General features: G+C 37.6%; 1 protein-coding gene across 2 annotated transcripts in view; it reads left to right on the forward strand.

Moving 5' to 3' along the window:
- Positions 1 to 477: 477 nt before the first annotated feature.
- The window catches only part of LOC124795149 (ribosomal protein S6 kinase delta-1), a 191,715-nt gene continuing 170,867 nt past the window's right edge, over positions 478 to 21,325 (forward strand). For both annotated transcript variants that reach the window (XM_047259032.1, XM_047259033.1), the window contains exons 1-3: positions 478 to 744; positions 11,778 to 11,935; positions 12,012 to 12,123. In XM_047259032.1, the coding sequence (XP_047114988.1) occupies positions 649 to 744; positions 11,778 to 11,935; positions 12,012 to 12,123 (366 nt within the window). In that variant the 5' untranslated portion in view covers positions 478 to 648. The remainder of the gene's footprint in view (positions 745 to 11,777; positions 11,936 to 12,011; positions 12,124 to 21,325) is intronic.

A 21,325-nucleotide genomic window follows, 5' to 3' on the forward strand; every position in this document is an offset into this window, starting at 1 on the left:
ATGTACTAATTGTAGGACTCATTTGTACAGTATAAGGCTGTACATTACGTTTACATGCGACACATCTTCAGAAAGACGAAAACTGAATTTTGAAAACCACTTTTCGCTCTCGTGTTTACATGTGGTCTGAAGTGGGTTTGCTAGCACAGTTAAATATGGCGTCTGGAAAACAGCAGATCAACATAATTTCGCTTCACTTATATGTTACAGATACTTGTTCAGTCTAATATTTCTGCTTCTCGTTGACTTCACAATAAGTCCATATTAACCGAATATTCTGAAAACAGGATGTAACTGGACAATCCAAGCCAGTTGCCTTGGCAACCCAGAAGCGACACTGAGAAATCGGTTTACGTAATCCGGTCTTGGGAGCCCCATGTAAACGGGGTTGCTATGTTTTCGTGTTTAAAAAGGTCAGAGAGGTTTGTTCATTGCTGGGATACCAAAGATAATATTTTGCGCATGTGACGTTTTGTTTTGACGCAAGGTGTCAAGTATTGAAGGGTTTAGGTGCGGCATGTAAATAGAGCAGACTGTGTTGTGCCTGTGTTGTTATGTAATATTTATGAAAATGATTACATAGTTCTCCAGAAGAGATACACAAGCAATTGATGACTGTTGATTCATGGATTGAAGAACGCGACGATAATGACACCAAGTCATGATAACTGGATTAGAAAATTTATTGTATCTGATCCGAGAAAACATAAAAAAGGTTTCACCGTTTACAAAGTAACGTCAATAGTAAGTATGCATATTATTATTCCAATTACCATCGATTCAGCTTGTTGTCTGAGAGTCCTTCAGAAATTTGATTAATGTCTGCAGCCACTATTCCGACGAGTTCAGGAGCATATTTAATCTACCTCTGCTAATTAGTTTCAGGAAATATTAACTGACTGATGTCGCTCATCACATGTACTATGCTGCTGGCACGTACAACGCTAGTATACTGCACAAAGACAGTGTACCATAATTTGTTAACGACATACCTGTTGGCCTGATATGAAAAGGATCAAACTAATGGGAGTACAGATAGTGTCGGTTTAGACGTTCGAAAATTATAAGGTGTAAATCGAGTCGAAAGTTCCCGTTACATAAATCATTTAGGTATCAAATCTGTATCGGAAACTCCCAAGTTAATGTTATTGATGTGAATTTTAAAGACTCATTTGTTTAGAATTATCCAGAGTCGAATTCTGGATTTCGGACTGGGGGAAGAGGGCCTGAGTTCAGAAATTATGTATCAAATTAGCTACAGTAAGCGAAGTTCTTTTCTGAATCTATTACAATACAAACGACAATAATGAGAAAATTTCTGAGGCTGTTAAGTTTCTAGGCATTGTAAAATAGTTTTTTTTTAACAGCTCAATAGCCTAAGCCCACCCCTTCCTGGAATCACCGATACCATTACGATTAACATCATAGCCATACATTTTTATGTCAGATTTAAGAGCAGTTAAATGCAATTAATTAGCTATTTCCAGTTCTTCATTTATGTTCATTGTTCACACAACTTTAGCATGGTATAAAGTTTTTATCATGTGCAAAATTACGCTAATAATTTTTTAGTTGATAATTTTCCTGCTATTTCACTTCTTTTTCTGAGTAGTCATTATACTGACATCGCTGATATTTACACCACGGCGCTCTTTTGGGCCACTGGCTGGATTTGTATATCCTTTTTAGAAGACAACCATTCTCAACACATTTTTCTTAACAGTTCATTTCATCATTATCTTCTGTGGCTTCTCTTTAAATTTTTAGAATGTTACTGGTTTTATGGCCTTCAGTGGTATCTTTGACCCTTTCTCTTCAGCATTTATCATATATTCTGTTTCCACTTTCACACATTGCGGTCTGTTCTTAACTAATTCTTTTATCTAATCATCCATATTTGAAGAGCCTTTTCAACTGTTAGCAAAAATAAGAACAACTGTGCTTGTAAAATTTATATGATGCAGTTCTGTAAGGGAGCAAATAGTTACGTTGAAACTTGTCCAGATTTATAGTATTGAACTTTCTTACAATATATTTTACCTGAAAACTTATGCAGATTGTTTTGGAGTCACTTGAAAATTGTCACGCAGCCAAAATAGCACAACTATTGCTATCATCACCAAATAAAATGTAGCTAATGACTGTTAGTGTGACAAATCTTTGTAATCCAAAACTTTTGCTTTGTCTGTGGACCACACTGCAATTAAAATGCCATGTTGATTGTCTTCCCGTCGGATGATGATTGACAACATGATACAAGGCTATTTCCTGTTGACACTTCTTGTGTCTGGTTAGATATAGGCCTATATGACTTTTGAACCATGTCACGGAAGTTACATTGATGCAATGAAATTCTAATTAACTTAAAAGGATGTTGTTGTTTACACAGTCAAATAGCCTACTTTATAAGGATTACATTAGTAAGGAAGGAACACATATTTTTTGTTTTCTCCAAAAAAAATTCTGCTCAGAGATATAACCATCCAAAGATGATGCTGGGCATACCATTTTGAAGATGTGAATTCTGGAAAAAAATTGTAAAATGCTGTATTTCTGGAACAGTTCTAGATTTTTTTTTTTAAATTAATTGCTACATGATTAAAAAGAATTCCTCCACTTGGACTTACCTGTAAAAGTTCTTTTACTGTATCATTCTGAACATTTTTTGTAGAATTTACGGAGAAATTTTTTTTTTCAAGAATGGCTGTCCATAAAATTTTGATTTTTTTCTGTTGATTAGTACCATATAGTTCTACATTCCTTGAAAAGGAGAGCTTCCAATTTTAGGTTGAACAGGTTTTATAAACAATTGAAATTTTTGCCATACATAAAACCTGTTATATTATCACATAACAGGCCCATAAAAATCAAAATGTAGCCTTATTTAACATAATTTTAGTTTTAAAAGATGAGTAAGACTCTCCTTTTTCAAGCATTTTAAATGGTTTCAAAATGTATGTGAAAGGTTCAGGTACTTAAAAGGTTTCAATTTATGCAACTTCTGTGCACTCTGTTTTGTATTTAAATTAGCCAGTCAATGAACTAAAAATGTGTTCCACTGCTTCAATATCTTTCTTTGATATAGAGTGATGCCTTCCTGTTGAACCAATAGGAACTGGAGCACTTACAATCTTCAAAACATTGTAAACTGGAAGTGAGCATTGATAGCGTTGTTGCTGTCCTTCAGCTGGAAATCTATATCCAGCATCTGGTCCATGTGGTAGCATAAAGTTCACTACAATGTTGTTTTACTCATAACTGGTGTCTATAACCTCTGCAATCCATCAGTCACAAAGTCATACACACATACCACAAACATCCCCCATCTCAGGTTTTTGTTTTGAATATTATCCTGCTGTTTCTGAGGTGTTGGCCGAATGAATGAAATTTCTTCTTTCTTGCTCTTTAAGTGCATGCAATATGAGTTTGCCCATCACTTTGATTCTAAAAATGTGTCTTCTGAATTCTTTTCACAGGAATAGTTTGTTGGACCATTCTTCTTTTTTCTGCTCACAGAATTCTTAGATTTCCTCTTTGGACAAAAGAATGAGGGCTGTGGTGTAGCATGGTGCTTCAGCAGTCCTCCTACACCATCACAAGGCCCCTTCCATTGACCAGTAGCACTGTATACCCAGTCAGTTGGCACAAGCAACTTACTCAGTTCAAACAGTTGGTAACGATTTTTAAAATGACTAGGAGCACCATCAGAAATAATGATGAGCTTCTTTGCCCCTGTTTGCAGTTGAAGAATTTTGTGCATTGCAAACTTGTGGTCTTGTTTTGAAAATATGTCACTCCTGTAAAAATTGAAACCTGGGCATTGCTCCAATGATTCCCTTGTACTTCTTGTGAGAGAATTACTGACCAGTTGTCAGCAAAATCACAGTGAAACACTAAACATAGTTTTTCAGCCTGTACACACCCTTTTACTTCTGCAATGTGTTGTTGTTGCAATTTCAGATGCTAGTGTGTTACTGCTTTCACTGACCATTTACCGAGTTCATCAGTTAAACTGTCAAAGGTAACAGTTTTCTTAATTAGCTTATTTTACTCCCATGTTGTATATGTAATTTCTGCAGAGTTATCTGCTACGTCTTCCAGACAAGTGTCTGTAAAGGCAGTCCTCCCTTTCCAGGGCAGTCACCACATTCTTGAAGCTAACAAGTCTCTCGCTTTATGTCACAGACTACTAATGACTTCACACTCCCAACAGGGGTGTCATACGTCATGTACTCCAGTAAGTTCTTCAAAGTTAGCAAACAAAGTTCAAAATTCGTGAATTACAAACATAAACAGACACTGTAGATGGCTGTGGAACTACCTACTTAGGTCATAGTGCATAAAATTATGATCTTCCAATATGTGAAGTTGTATAGTTGCTCTTATAAACTGCAAAAGTTTCTTTAATACTGCGAGTCATGTACCTCTTCACTTTCATAACTTTTGGACCTTCAACTGTTAAAGAGTTCTAGTGTCTTTTTTGTTGGCACTCTGGCGAGAACAGTCCCATTTATCTTCCAGATAAAATGGCTGCACTATTTGAACTTGAGCTGCTTCTACAGGATGACGATAATAGGTATCTGGTCTTCCAAAGACTCCTTTTACAGATCTCACATTTCTTGATTTGTCTACCATGTACTTTGATACTGATGGAACATGGTCCAGAATTGTCTTCTTTGAAAATGTCCCTTGAATAATAGTTAAAACGTGCACAATATTCAACAACTGAATTGATATTCATTAAAAATTCCTGGCAAGAGGGGCAAGGGTGCTTTGGTTCATTTTCTTCTGAAGATGGAATTTCTACTTTGAAGAATGTGGTCTGTTTTGCTGTAGTGTATTCATCCATAGCTTTAGTAATTTCTCTGCACTTTCTTGATGCATAGAGCTTATGACTCAACTTTACTGATCACAGTTTTTTAACAGGACTGACAGCTTCCTCTGTAGTTGATTGATTCAGGATATTTAATTCTTCCTCCATTGATGCAAAATCTGCATCATCTCCACCACGGGAGGCTTCACCTTGTTCAGATACTATCATTGTAGTTATTCTGTTAAAATATTTCCCGAAAGAAAGGATACAGCGGAGTGCTAGTTCTGCAAGGTTTGCAGGAGAGCTTCTGTAAAGTTTGGAAGGTAGGAGACGAGATACTGGCAGAAGTAAAGCTGTGATTTCCGCCCGTGAGTCGTGCTTCGGTAGCTCAGATGGTAGAGCACTTGCCCGCGAAAGGCAAAGGTCCCGAGTTCGAGTCTCGGTCAGGCACACAGTTTTAATCTGCCAGGAAGTTTCAAAATTTATGTTATTGTTATTATTATTCTTTCTTTCTTTTCTCAGATGTTATGTCTGGTCAAAAATGGAATGTGACGTGGACCTTGATCAAGCGTGACTTCCTTTTAACTGTACGGTATATTCTATATTGCATTTGCTATATTGCATTTAGGAACTTTCGGGTGATTGAACATGTATCAATAATTAGGGATTTCTGTAGTTGTATATATAAGTTTGACTGTAGCTGTATTGCATTGATGTACTGGTGGATATTGTGTAGTATGATTCCTGTAGTTGATAGTATAATTGGTATAATGTCAACTTTATCCTGATGCCACATGTCATTGACTTCCTCAGCCACTTGGATGTATTTTTCAATTTTTTCTCCTGTTTTCTTTTGTATATTTGTTGTATTGGGTATGGATATTTCGATTAGTTGTGTTAATTTCTTCTTTTTATTGGTGAGTATGATGTCAGGTTTGTTATGTGGTGGTGTTTTATCTGTTATAATGGTTCTGTTCCAGTATAATGTGTATTCATCATTCTCCAGTACATTTTGTGGTGCATACTTGTATGTGGGAACATGTTGTTTTATAAGTTTATGTTGTGAGGCAAGCTGTTGATGTATTATTTTTGCTACATTGTCATGTCTTCTGGGGTATTCTGTATTTGCTAGTGTTGTACATCCGCTTGTGATGTGATCTACTGTTTCTATTTGTTGTTTGCAAAGTCTGCATTTATCTGTTGTGGTATTGGGATCTCTAATAATATGCTTGCTGTAATATCTGGTGTTTATTGTTTGATCCTGTATTTCGATCATGAATCCTTCCGTCTCACTGTATATATTGCCTTTTCTTAGCCATGTGTTGGATGCGTCTTGATCGATGTGTGGCTGTGTTAGATGATACGGGTGCTTGCCATGTAGTGTTTTTCCAATTTACTTTCTTCGTATATGTTGATGTTATGTGATCTAGAGGGTTGTAGAAGTGGTTATGAAATTGCAGTGGTGTAGCCGATGTATTTATATGAGTGATTGCTTTGTGTATTTTGCTAGTTTCTGCTCGTTCTAGAAAGAATTTTCTTAAATTGTCCACCTGTCCATAATGTAGGTTTTCTGTGTCGATAAATCCCCTTCCTCCTTCCTTTCTGCTTAATGTGAATCTTTCTATTGCTGAATGTATGTGATGTATTCTATATTTGTGGCATTGTGATCGTGTAAGTGTATTGAGTGCTTCTAGGTCTGTGTTACTCCATTTCACTACTCCAAATGCGTAGGTCAATATTGGTATAGCATAAGTATGTATAGCTTTTGTCTTGTTTCTTGCTGTCAATTCTGTTTTCAGTATTTTTGTTAGTCTTTGTCTATATTTTTCTTTTAGTTCTTCTTCAATATTTGTATTATCTATTCCTATTTTTTGTCTGTATCCTAGATATTTATAGGCATCTGTTTTTTCCATCGCTTCTATGCAGTCGTTGTGGTTATCCAATATGTAATCTTCTTGTTTAGTGTGTTTTCCCTTGACTATGCTATTTTTCTTACATTTGTCTGTTCCAAAAGCCATATTTATATCATTGCTGAATACTTCTCTTATCTTTAGTAATTGGTTGAGTTGTTGATTTGTTGCTGCCAGTAGTTTTAGATCATCCATGTATAGCAAATGTGTGATTTTGTGTTGGTATGTTCCATTAATATTGTATCCATAATTTGTATTATTTAGCATGTTGGATAGTGGGTTCAGAGCAAGGCAGAACCAGAAAGGACTTAATGAGTCTCCTTGGTATATTCCATGCTTAATCTGTATTGGCTGTGATGTGATATTATTTGAATTTGTTTGGATATTAAGTGTGGTTTTCCAATTTTTCATTACTATGTTTAGGAACTGTATCAATTTAGGATCTACTTTGTATATTTCCAATATTTGTAGTAACCATGAGTGGGGTACACTATCAAAAGCTTTTTGGTAATCAATGTATGCGTAATGTAGTGACCTTTGTTTAGTTTTAGCTTGATATGTCACCTCTGCATCTATTATCAGTTGCTCTTTACATCCTCGTGCTCCTTTGCAACAGCCTTTTTGTTCTTCATTTATAATTTTGTTCTGTGTTGTATGTGTTATTAATTTCTGTGTAATGACTGAAGTTAATATTTTGTATATTGTTGGTAGGCACGTTGTGGGGCAATATTTAGCTGGGTTTGCTGTGTCTGCTTGATCTTTAGGTTTCAGATAAGTTATTCCATGTGTAAGTGTATCAGGGAATGTGTATGGGTCTGCAATGTAACTGTTAAATTATTTAGTTAGATGTGAATGTGTTGAGGTGAACTTCTTTAGCCAGAAATTTGCTATTTTATCTTTTCCAGGGGCTTTCCAATTGTGAGTAGAATTAATTGCTTGGGTGACTTCATGTTGCAAAATTATCACTTCAGGCACCCGCGGTATCATCTTGCATGTGTGTGTTTCTGCTTGTATCCACCGTGCATGCCTGTCATGTTGTACCGGGTTTGACCATATGTTGCTCCAGAAGTGTTCCATGTCTGTTATGCTTGGTGGATTGTCTACTTTAATGTGTGTGTTACCTATTGTCTGGTAAAATTTCTTTTGGTTTGTGCTGAATGTTTGGTTTTGTTTCCTTCTATTTTCACTTTTTTTGTATCTTCTAAGTCGTTTGGCCAATGCTTGTAATTTCTGCTTCTTTTCATCTAATTGCTCTATCGCTTCTTGTTGTGAGATTTTACCTAACCTTTTTGGTTTTTTCCTGACATTTCATTTCTTATAAATTGTGTTAGCTGTCCGATGTCTTTCCTCAGTTTTTCTATTCTGATCTGTAGCCTGTGTTGCCATGCTGGTTTTGTGGGTTTCTTCTGTGTGTTGGTTGGTTCTGATCTCTGCCTAGTATGTATATTTAGTGTAGTGAGTTATATTTAGGTAGTGAGTGCTCCTATATAAACCAGTAGTTGTAACTCTTCCATAGTTGTGTTTTCATTTGTTTTGTTGTGTATGATTGTGTTGATAGTTTCTATTGTTGTTTCGACTTGTGGGTTATTTGGCGGTCTATGCAAGAATGGTCTAATGTCTGTATTTGTGTCTTTGTAATCTATATATGTCAGCTGAAATTTCTCTTCTATATCGAACATGTGTGTCACTTCGTTTTCTATTTGTGCTTGTTCTGGTGGCTGTCTTAAGATTTCGTTTTCCTCTGATTGTTTAATTGATGCGTGTTGGTCTTTATTTGGTTGCTCTGGGATGTTTGAGTCCATTACTGTATTTTCTTCTTCTTCTGATCGCACATTATTTTGTTCCAGTATTTGTTGTAGTTGTTGTTTGATGTTTTCTAATTCTGACTGGGGTAGCCTGTTATTTTTTATTATTACACGGATCTGATCAGCTAGTCGTTGTTCTGTTAAAAATTTTAATTCTGGGTATCTGGTAATGAATGTTGTGTATACTTGTGATCTGTATCCAGTTCTGTTGGTTCCTAGGTTTGTTGCTTGGTAATAACAGAACATGAGGTGTCGATTAACTTCATCTGACCATCTCATCCTCTGTCTTTGTTTTCCTTCTAGGGTGGTTGCAGGAAGCATATCCTGCAAAACACCTCTATTTGGATTTAAATCATTTTCCAGTTGGCTAGCAGTGTCGTTAACATTGTGGGCGGGCATAGGGTTCAAGCGTCGTCCCCGTCCATGACGGCGCTTGTCCGAGGCTTCTTTAGTTCTGTCCTGAACCTATTATTATTATTATTATTATTATTATTATTATTATTATTAAACAGTGGAAAACCCAGGATGGAATAATAACATTATGAAAAGGATAGATTGCTGCTCACCATGTAGTGGAGATACTGAGTAAGAGAGAGGCACAACAAAAGACGCTAAACAAAGAAGCTTTTGGCGAAAAGTCTTCCTTCTGCATTAGGCAACATAACAAACACATATTCACACAAACACAACTCTCACACACATGACCTCTGTCTGGCTGCTGAGGCAAGACTGAGACAGCTGTCGTGTGTGAGAGTTGCGTTTGCATGAACGTATGTGTGTGTGGGTTTTGTATAAATTTTGCAAAAGGCCTTTCGGCCAAAAGCTTACCTCGTGATATTTTTATTATTAAAACAACAGAAAATTTCACAGTGTTCTGAACAAGGATATGTACATTGCATTTCTCTTTGCAAATAATGCACCAGATGTTAACAGTAAATAAACCAATTTCTTTGGATTATGACTGCAAAAAGGAACACATTCAGTATCTTTATGAAAAACTGGGCAAGACCTCCTATCTTCTTTTTACTCACTAAAATCCTAGTGTTGTTAAGAGAGAATACCAAAGAATGCATTTCACACTGACTTTCACTCTCACCTTAAAATATGAGGTCACGCTTTGGTAAAACTTAAGCACCTATCAGAACATCAAACTGCAAAAAAGAGCCATTAGAATCATATATGGATGCAAACCTTGAGATTAGGATAAAACATTGTTTACAACCTCTGTTATTTCTCCTTTGCCATGTATCTTCATTTGAAACTTCAGTATTCTTTAAACCAAATAGATTTGAAAAAAATTGTGAAATCTGTGATCACTTTATTAGACACAATAAAACTTATGTACAAGTATTACATAAATCAACAGAGCCCTGTACCAAAACTATACTTCCCACATAGGATAAATTCTCAAAAACTAGAAAGCAAATACTGATATCAAAACCTTTTGTAAATTTTGCAACTCATATTTACACTGTCACTGCTTGTACTCATTTAAGAATATTTTAAAATATGGAGTACATTATTTTTAATTCGCCTTCACTTGTATACATATAAATCGACTTGTCCAGTGCCCGTACACATAGCTGCTTTTGTATGTAACGGGACCAATAAAAGTCCAAATAATTAACCTGCAAACAAACAAAACAATAGTTCTGTAATTTTTTGACTACCACTTGTACCTTCTTAGTATCAGTCTTGTTCATCTGTAAATACCGATTGTTTTTTACCACAACTGATAACAAAATACACTCTAAGATTCTTTAAATTATTTTTTTTGTAAAGAACCACACCACAAAGGAATTATGTGGATGGGATGGAAGTTGGTAGACGTGATGTAGACGTACAGACAAACAAATGATTACAATCTCAGAAAAATTGGAGGATTTATTCAAGAAAAAGAGCTCCACAAATTGAGCAAGTCAATAACACGATAATGCACCTTTAGCCCTTATGCAAGCAATTATTCAGCTTGGCATACTTTTGATAGAGTTGTTGGATGTTCTAATGAGTGACATTGTGCCAAATTATGGACAGTTGGCATGTCAGATCATGAAAATACCATGATGGTAGGAAGTGTTACCAATAATGCTCCAAACAAGCATGAAGACAAGCAGTAGAAGCTTGCGCTGTGTGTGTGGGCAGCCATTATCTTGCTGAAATGTAAGCACTGGAAGGCTTGCCATAAAGGGCAATAAAATGGAGCATAAAATATTGTCAGTGTAACACTGTGCTGTTAGAATTTCACAGATTACAACCAAAGGTGCCACAGATGACAACCAAAGGAGTTCTGCTACGAAATGAAATGATACCCCTGACTATAACTCCTGGCTGTTGGGCCATACGAAAGGCAACGGTCAAGTTGGTATCCCACCACTGACCAGGGCATCTCCAGATGCACCTTCCCTGGTTATCAGGGCTCTCATCACTGAAGAAATTTCTACTCCAGTCAATGAGATTCCAGGCTGAAGATTTGTCTGGAGATGCCCTGGACAACATTGGGATACTAATCTGATGCTGTTGCCATATGGCTCAGCAGCTAGAAATGATGATCTGGGAAGCCTTTTTTTCATGTCAGGACCCCTCTGCACATCATCTGTGGCACCCTTACAGCACAGCGGTACATTAACAGTATTCTATGCCTCATTTTGTTGGCCTTAATGGCAAGCCATTATGTGTTTACATTTCAGCAAGATAATGATGCGCACACATGGTGAGAGTTTCTACTGCTTGCCTTCATGCTTGCCAAACCGTACCTTGCCCAGTAAAACTCGTCATATCTCTCCCCAGCTGAGAACATTTAGAGCATTATGGGCAGGGCCCTCCAACCAGTTCAGGGTTCTGACTATTTAACACGCCAATTGGACAGAATGTGGCATGACGTCCCCCAGGAGGATATCCAATAACACTATTGGTCAATGCCAAACCAAATAACTGCTTGCGTAAGGGCCAGAGGTGGATCAAAGTATTGTGTGTTATTTATGAAGCTCTTTCTCTTTAATAAATTGTCCAATTTTTCTGAATTTTGTTTGTCCGTACATGTAAGCATATCTACAGATTTCTGTCCCATTTGGATAATTCCTTCATGGCACATCATCTCTCTCTCTCTCTCTGTCTCTGTCTCTTCTTAAAATGCTGTAAAAAGTATGTATTAAGGAAATTTAGATTGTTGAATATTTTATTCTTTCATTGGTATTTTGTTTAAATGTGTAAATAGTTTCTCATTTTATTTATTTATTTAAAAAAAAATAGGTATATGCAGAGTCATCTCCTGAGGCACTGGCAAAGACAGTTGTATGGAAGAGATACAATGACTTCAAGAAACTTCATAACCAACTGCAGATAAAACATAAAAAGCTGTATCTGAAGGACACTTTTCCACCATTTGTGAAAGCAAAATTTTTTGGACGGTGTGTATTACTTTTTTCTCATTAAATCCGCCAGTTTAAATATTTTCACAGAAAGATTTTCAGTCTTTATTTACAGGTTTGAAGATGATGTCATTGAGGAAAGGAGGAAGTGTGCAGAGTCATTGTTGCAGTTTGCATCTCAGCACTCTGCATTATATAAATGCAGTGCTTTTGTTAAATTTTTTGAGGTGAGCATTGTACTTTCATTATTACAAATTATATTGCATGCAGTTACTCCATTTATAGACTTAATGGGACTAGTGTGCAACTTTTGACACTAGTGCCAAAAGTTAAGATGACTGAGTGAAGGGAAAATGAATAGGAAAAAAAGAAAGAAAAAGAAATGAGCAGTCAATGTGAATGACAGTGTAGATTTCCTTCTACACAGAAATTGCACTGTCTGTGTAGGAAAACGGCAATCTCTGCACAGAATAGGCATTTGATTCGAAGATAACAAAAATCAGTGTGTTGCTCATATCATGTTCTGTGGATGTGTGCTTCATTTTGAGCACAGTGGGAATTTAACAACATATGAAACCAAAGATGTTCCTTTGATCCTTTTTCACAAAGTCATGTTATGCTAACTTACTTTCTTAGGCATTAGTATTGTGTGGTAGTATTAACTGAAATATTGTTCAGTCTTCTACTGTGACAGTAGGAAAAAAAAGGTTGAATGTTGACTTGTAACTAATAGTTTGTCTAAGGTGATATTCATTATTTTTTATTCTGATGGAAAGGAAGCTCAAAGTAAAAGTTAATTTTTATGTCCCTGTCGAACTTGTGCATGCAGTTCCACATTCAGGATCCTTGGCACAAGCCAAGATCACTTAGCATACAGACAAAAGTTCATATTATTACTGTTCCCACTTGCCTTACCTTGTTCCTGTAAAACTATTATTTTATCATTGTCATATAAGCACTTCATGGTCCTATGTATTTCTCAATTCTGGTGGCAGTTTATATAGTAAATTGCATGTATTCACAATAAAAACTAGTTTTTAGCATTGTGGCTTCTTATTTCTACCTTGCAAAACATTGTTAACTATAAGTCATCTCATTTTAATCTACCCACAAATCCCATTTGCACTGATTCTTTCATAACTAGTTTTCATTGATTCATAGACACTGTGCATCTCCACAAACTTTCAACAGAGATACATTATGTGTTGCTGTACTTCAGTATGACACTTGTGAGAAACTACAGTATTGTACAATATGCTGTCTCCCTTGTGAGTTACAATGTCATCTTTTATTGAGACACTTACGAGCCCTTGGATGAGAGAGTTGTAGAATGCGATGCACTCCATGTGTGGCTTCATCACATGACTATTTACATCAGAGGACACACCTGTTTGTGGTGCATCACTGTTGAAAGAGCCACAGTTTCCATTTAACCCTCCCAGGGGACCTAATGACTCTCTTCTAATGCAGGGACACATGCTGTTGTGGTGTGCCTTCTGTCCTCATGCTGCTGCAATTCATTTTTCTGTGATTTATTATTTGGCTGTTATTTATTGTCAAATTTTTAAGAGCTGTGATTGAGGAGCAAATCTCCAAGGTCATGGAACATGTCAGTATATGAAATTACAACGTAAAAGTAATAACAGATAAAAATAAATGTTTATGAACCTGAAAAAAGTCAGTCCACAAGTTTAAGTAAATGCCATCAACAATACAAGAAACAGCTTAATTTTTCAAGGAACTGGTTCAAATGGCTCTGAGCACTATGGGACTTAACAGATGAGGTCAACAGTCCCCTAGAACTTAGAACTACTTAAACCTAACTAACCTAAGGACATCACACACAGCCATGCCTGAGGCAGGATTCGAACCTGCGACAGCAGCGGTTACGCGGTTCCAGACTGAAGCGCCTAGAACCGCTCGGCCACACCGGCCGGCTTTTCAAGGAACTCCTTGAAAGAATATAAGGCGTGACCTATGAGGAAACTCTTCAGTTTTGATTTGAAAGTGTGTGGATTACTGCTAATACTTTTGAATTCAAGTTGTAGCTTTTTGAAAATGGATGCAGCAGTATACTGCACACCTTTCTGCCCAAGAGTTACAGAAGTCCTTACAAATGCAGGTTTGATTTCTTCCGAGTATTAACTGAGTGAAAGCTGCTTATTCTTGGGAATAAGCTAATATTGTTAACAAGAATAAAGAATACATAAATGTTGAGAGGACAATGTCAAAATAACCAGACTCGTGAATGGGGGTTGACAAGAGGTTCGTGAACTTACACCACATATTGCCCAAACTGCCTGTCCTGAGCCAAAAATATCCTTTTAGAATGGGAAGAATTACCCCAAAATATAATACCATACGACATAAGCAAATGAAAATCAGCAAAGTAGACTAATTTTCATGCCGAACGATCACTCACTTCAGATACCATTCGAATAGTAAAAATGGCAGCATTAAGTCTTTGAACAAGATCCTGAATGTGGGCTTTCTACAAAAGCTTATTATCTAACACCTAGAAATTTGAACTGTTCAGTTTCACTAATCATATGCCCATTCTGTGAAATTAACATGTAAGGTTTTGTTGAATTGTGTGTTAGAAACTGTAAAAACTGAGTCTTACTGTGATTTAGCATGAGTTTATTTTCGACAAGCTATGAACTTAGGTCATGAACTGCACTATTTGAAATTGAGCCAATGTTGCACACAACATCCTTTACTACCAAGCTAGTGTCATCAGCAAACAGAAATAGTTTAGATTTACCCATAATACTAAAGGGCATATCATTTACATAGATAAAGAACAGAAGTGGCCCCAAAACTGATTCCTGGGGTAAACACCCCCCCCCCCCCCCCACTTGACTGTACCCCACTCAGACCCCACATCACAGCTATTCTCAACATTGTGAATAATGAGCTTTTGCTGTCTGTTGCTAAAGTAAGAGGTGAACCAAGCGTGAGCTACTCCCCGTATTCTGTAATAGTCCAACTTCTGGAGCAATATTTTGTGATCAAACGCCTTAGTTAATGGCGCAGCACACTGGACTTGCATTCGGGAGCATGACACTTCAATCTCGTGTCCGGCCACCCTAATTTAGGTTTTCCGTGATTTTCCCTAAATTGCTCCCGGCAAATGCCGGGATGGTTCCTTCGAAAGTGCACGGTCGACTTGCTTCCCCGTCCTTTCCTAATTCAATGAAACAGATGACATCACTGTCTGTTCTCCTCCCCCAAAATAACCCAACTCAAACACCTTAGTTAAGTCAAAAAAATATGCCTAGTGTTTGAAACCTGTTGTTTAACCCATCCAGTACCTTACAGAGAAAAGAGACTATAATATTTTAGTTGTTAAGTGACTTATAAAGCCGAACTGTACATTTGATAGCAAATCGTGTGATATAAAATGATCAATTATCCTTACATACATAGCTTTTTCAATAACTTTAGGAAACACTGATGGCATAGAAACAGGCCTATAATCTCTACATTATCCCTTTCTCCCCTTTTATAAAGCATCTTTATTACTGAGTACTTTAATCGTTCAGGAAACTGGCAATTCCTAAAGGAAAAATTACAAATTTGGCTAAATACAGGGCTAACATGTGCAGCACAGTACTTTAATATTCTGCTAGGCACTCACGTCATAACCACGAGAGTCCTTAGTCTTCAGTGATTTAATTATTGACTCAATCTCCCCCTTGGCTATATCACAGAGGAGTATTTCAGACACCAATCTCGGAAAGACATTTGCCAAGAGAGTTATATGATTCCCTGTAGAAGCTAAATTTTTATTTATATCATCAGCAATGCTCAGAAAATGATTGTGAAATACTGTACATATATCTGATTTATCAGTAACAGAAATATTTTTACTGTGAACTGACTTTATATCATCGACCTTGTGCTGCTGACTAGACTCTTCCTTCACAACTGACCATATGGTTTTAATTTTATCTTGTGAATTAGCTGTTCTCTTTGCATCCCACACACGCTTTATCTTCTTAATAACATTTTAAGCACCTTACAATACTGCATGTAATGGGAATACTTCTAACATTTTGATATGATTCCCGCTTTGTTCTACATTATATCCTTATCCCACTAGTCAGCCACCCAGGCTGCCTATTGCTGCTAAATACCTAGAAGACAAATGAAATAAATATTCATTTTTAAATATTAGAAGGCATATCATGCCTTCTAATATGAGAGATGAATCTAAAATATTTCTGTTTGGTGATCACACTAGCTTGACCGTAAAGGATGTAGATTGCAACATGGACATTCTATCAAATAGTCCAGTTCATAAGTTCATGGCTTGTAGAAAATAAAGTGATGCTTAATCTCAGTGACATCCATTTTTTTTACAGTTTTTATCATGCAATTCAACTTGTTTAAACAAAATAGGTATGTGATCAGTGAGTCTGAACAATAAAAATTCCAGGGTTCCAGATAGATGGTATGTTATGACAGAAATCCCATGTTCAGAGTCTTGTTCAAAAACTGAGTACTGCTATATTTACTACTAGAACAATATTTGCAATAAGTGATAGTCAAACAAAAAAATTATTCTACTTTGTTTATTTTCATTCACTTATGATATACGGCATTATATAGGGGGTTTCAAAAATAATGACCTGATTTCAAACCTCCATATTTATCAATAAAACCATACTACAAACGTTGGACAGGTTGCAAAATACTCACAAACACTTGAAGTTGTAGCTACACTATCAAAGATGCTCTGTGTGTCCACCAGCAGCAGCCCGAACAACACCTATACGATAGCTAAATTCATGAACATTATACAGGGCTATTACAAATGATTGAAGTGATTTCATAAATTCACTGTAGCTCCATTCATTGACATATGGTCACGACACACTACAGATACGCAGAAAAACTCATAAAGTTTTGTTCGGCTGAGGCCGCACTTCAGGTTTCTGCCGCCAGAGCGCTCGAGAGCGCAGTGAGACAAAATGGCGACAAGAGCCGAGTAAGCGTATGCCGTGCTTGAAATGCACTCACATCAGTCAGTCATAACAGTGCAACGACACTTCAGGATGAAGTTCAACAAAGATCCACCAACTGCTAACTCCATTCGGCGATGGTATGCACAGTTTAAAGCTTCTGGATGCCTCTGTAAGGGGAAATCAACGGGTCGGCCTGCAGTGAGCGAAGAAACGGTTGAATGCGTGCGGGCAAGTTTCAAGCGTAGCCCGCGGAAGTCGACGAGTAAAGCAAGCAGGGAGCTACACGTACCACAGCCGACGGTTTGGAAAATCTTACGGAAAAGGCTAAAGCAGAAGCCTTACCATTTACAATTGCCTCAAGCCCTGACACCCGATGACAAAGTCAATCGCTTTGAATTTTTGGCGCGGTTGCAACAGCTCATGGAAGAGGATGCGTTCAGTGCGAAACTTGTTTTCAGTGATGAAGGAACATTTTTTCTTAATGGTGAAGTGAACAGACACAATGTGCGAATCTGGGCGGTAGAGAATCCTCACGCATTCGTGCAGCAAATTCGCAATTCACCAAAAGTTAACGTGTTTTGTGCAATCTCACGTACCACAGCCGACGGTTTGGAAAATCTTACGGAAAAGGCTAAAGCAGAAGCCTTACCGTTTACAATTGCCTCAAGCCCTGACACCCGATGACAAAGTCAAACGCTTTGAATTTTTGGCGCGGTTGCAACAGCTCATGGAAGAAGATGCGTTCAGTGCGAAACTTGTTTCCAGTGATGAAGGAACATTTTTTCTTAATGGTGAAGTGAACAGACACAATGTGCGAATCTGGGCGGTAGAGAATCCTCACGCATTCGTGCAGCAAATTCGCAATTCACCAAAAGTTAACGTGTTTTGTGCAATCTCACGGTTTAAAGTTTACGGCCCCTTTTTCTTCTGTGAAAAAAACGTTACAGGACACGTGTATCTGGACATGCTGGAAAATTGGCTCTTGCCACAACTGGAGACCGACAGCGCCGACTCCATCTTTCAACAGGATGGTGCCCCACCGCACTTCCATCATGATGTTCGGCATTTCTTAAACAGGAGATTGGAAAACTGATGGATCGGTCGTGGTGGAGATCATGATCAGCAATTCATGTCATGGCCTCCACGCTCTCCCGACTTAACCCCATGCGATTTCTTTCTGTGGGGTTATGTGAAAGATTCAGTGTTTAAACCTCCTCTACCAAGAAACGTGCCAGAACTGCGAGCTCGCATCAACGATGCTTTCGAACTCATTGATGGGGACATGCTGCGCCGAGTGTGGGAGGAACTTGATTATCGGCTTGATGTCTGCCGAATCACTAAAGGGACACATATTGAACATTTGTGAATGCCTAAAAAAACTTTTTGAGTTTTTGTATGTGTGTGCAAAGCATTGTGAAAATATCTCAAATAATAAAGTTATTGTAGAGCTGTGAAATCGGCTTCAATCATTTGTAATAACCCCATACAATGTATCTGCTTTTAAAGAAGTTATGGCATCTGTTATTCTGTTCTCCACCTCTTCTATTTCACAAGGTAAACGGGAGATGAAAATGTTTCCCTTCACATATCACCACAAGAAAAAAATTGCATGGGGTCACAGCTGGCAATCTTAGACCACGAACGCATTGAGGCAAAGTGTCATTGAGAAATTGGTGTACGTTGTTGTGCCAGTGTATAGAGCAAATGATGCCTTAACACTCACTTGACAGTCATATGAGACACTGACAATTCCTTGCTTACACGACAAACAGACTTTCATGGACTGCAATCAAACATTTGCTGCATTTTTTCCACCATGTCGTCAGATGTGCAAATGCATTTTAGTGGCAAGCACGTCAGTGCCAAAACACTGCTGATCCCTACCCCCCTCCCACGCTTGCTTGACAGTACCCAACTGAGACCCCACATCACAGCCACTCTCAACATTGTGAATAATGACCTTTTGCTGTCTGTTGCTAAAGTAAGAGGTGAACCAATTGTGAGCTACTCTCTGTATCCCACAGTGGTCCAACTTCTGGAGCAATATTTTGTGATCAGCACAAGCAAATGCCTAAGTTAAATCAAAAATATGCCTAGCATTTGAAGCCTTTTGCTTAACTCATCCAGTACCTCACAGAGAAACAAGAATATAGCATATTCAGTTGTTAAATGACTTCTAAAGCCCAACTGCACATTTGATAGCAAATCGTGTGATATAAAATGATCAATTATCCTTACACACACAGGCCTTTCAATAACTTCAGCAAACACTAATGGCATAGAAAGAGGCCTAGAATTGTCTACATTATTCTTTCTCCCTTTTTATAATGTGGCTTTACCACTGAGTACTTTATTCACTCAGGAAACTCACCATTCCTAAAGGAAAAGTTACAAATATCACTAACTACAGGGCTAACATGTGCAGCACTGTACTTTAATATTTTGCTAGGCACTTGCGTCATAACCATGAGAGTCCTTAGTCTTCAGTGATTTAATTATTGACTCAATCTCCCTCTTGTCTGTATCACAGAGGAATATTTCAGACATCAATCTCGGAAAGGCATTTGCCGAGAAATTCCCTGTCGAAACTAAATTTTTATTTAATTCACCAACAATGCTCAGAAAAGATTGTTAAATACTGTACATATATCTGATTTATCAGTAACAGAAATATTTCTACTGCGAACTGACTTTGTCGTTGACCTTGTGCTGCTGACCAGACACTTCCTTCACAACTGACCATATGGTTTTATTTTTTTTCCTTTGAATTTGATATTCTGTTTGCATACCACATACTTTTTGCCTTCCTAATAAAATTTTAAGCACCTTACAATAATGTGTGTAATGGGATACTGCAGCTTGATTGTGACTACTTCTAACATTTTGATGTAGTTCCCGCTTTGTTCTACAAGATATCCTTATCCCACTAGTCAGCCACCCGGGCTGCCTATTCCTGCTAGTACCCCATTGAGAATGTTATAATGGAAAGCAATTCTCAAAGAGCATGAGAAATGTGTTACGGAATGCATTGTAGTTATCATCTATGTTATCGGCACTACAAATATCCTGCCACTCTTGTTCCGTGACAAGGTTTAAAAAACTCTCTTTTGCTGTTGGATTAACTTTCCTACATAGTTTGTTATTGAATGTGACATGTGTTTGAGTTCTATAGCCTTTTAGTATTAAAATTTGTGCATCATGGTCTGAAAGGCCATTCACCCTTTTACTAACAGAACACCCATCTAGTAATGAAGAATGAGTAAAAATATTGTCTGTGGCTGTTCTACTGTTTACCCTAGTTGGAAAAAACACTGTTTGCATCAGATCATATGAATTTATGAGATCTACCAACATCCTTTTTCTTGCACCATCATATACAAAATTTATATTGAAGTCACCACATACAACTAATTTCTGGTACTTCCTACAAAGTGAATGAAGTATCCTCTCTAGCTTGAACACAAATGCTCTGAAGACTGATTTAGGGGACCTATAAACAACAACAATTAGAAGTTTAGTTTCGCTTAGTTCAACTGCCCATGCACAACATTCAAATATCTGTTCATTGCAGTGCCATGATACATCTATGGACTCAAATGGAATACTGCTTTTACGTACATAGCCACTCCCCCACCCTGTAAGGAACTCCTTGGAAAACAGCCAGCTAATCTGTATCCTGGTGAAGGATGCCTCTGTATTGTCAAATTATTTAAGTGGTGCTCTGATATACCAATAATTTCAGAGTCAACATCTATGAGCAGTTCACTAGCTTTATCTCTAATACCACTTATATTTTGATGAAATATGCTAATTCCTTCTCTACTTGGAAACATTACATCTTCTGAAGGTGAGCTCGTAGTTAGAGGGACTTCCTTTAAGCAGAACCTTCTTCTTTCTGTTAGGCTTTGCAACTGACCTAGGCCTCCTAACTGATGAGGACTGCAGCATGTTCCCTACATCTAAGCTACACGAGGCTCCTCTCCACTCAACTCTGACAGTTGGTCAAATCTATTGCATATACACAAAGTATAACTGTCTGAATACCTCCTCTTCCTAGCTGCCTTCTTGCCAACTGCTAGTTCCCATTCCCCACCATCCGTCACCCTCCTCAACCTATCTAGTTCCTCCTTTGCACGTTGTAACTGCACCTGAAGGGCACACTTCTTGCGCTCCTGCTCCTCTATCAACTTATTTCTACTACAGATTCAGCATTCCCACGAGAGGGTCTCGCTAGAATGCCCACTGGCTTCCCCACTGCATTCCTACCAATGAAAATACTTTGAACAAATCCCACACCGTAACCCACTACTCACAAACCTATGACAGAGCCTACACTTCTCACTCATGGTAAAATTTCACAGTTACTAAAAAAAATATACATCTACGTTACCAAAGTTCAGTCACACCAGTAGAACTATTTACAGAACTAACAATAGTGGCCTCAAAATTCTTGTATTAA

This window comes from Schistocerca piceifrons, chromosome 4, assembly GCF_021461385.2.
Source record: "Schistocerca piceifrons isolate TAMUIC-IGC-003096 chromosome 4, iqSchPice1.1, whole genome shotgun sequence".
Lineage (NCBI taxonomy): Eukaryota > Metazoa > Arthropoda > Insecta > Orthoptera > Acrididae > Schistocerca > Schistocerca piceifrons.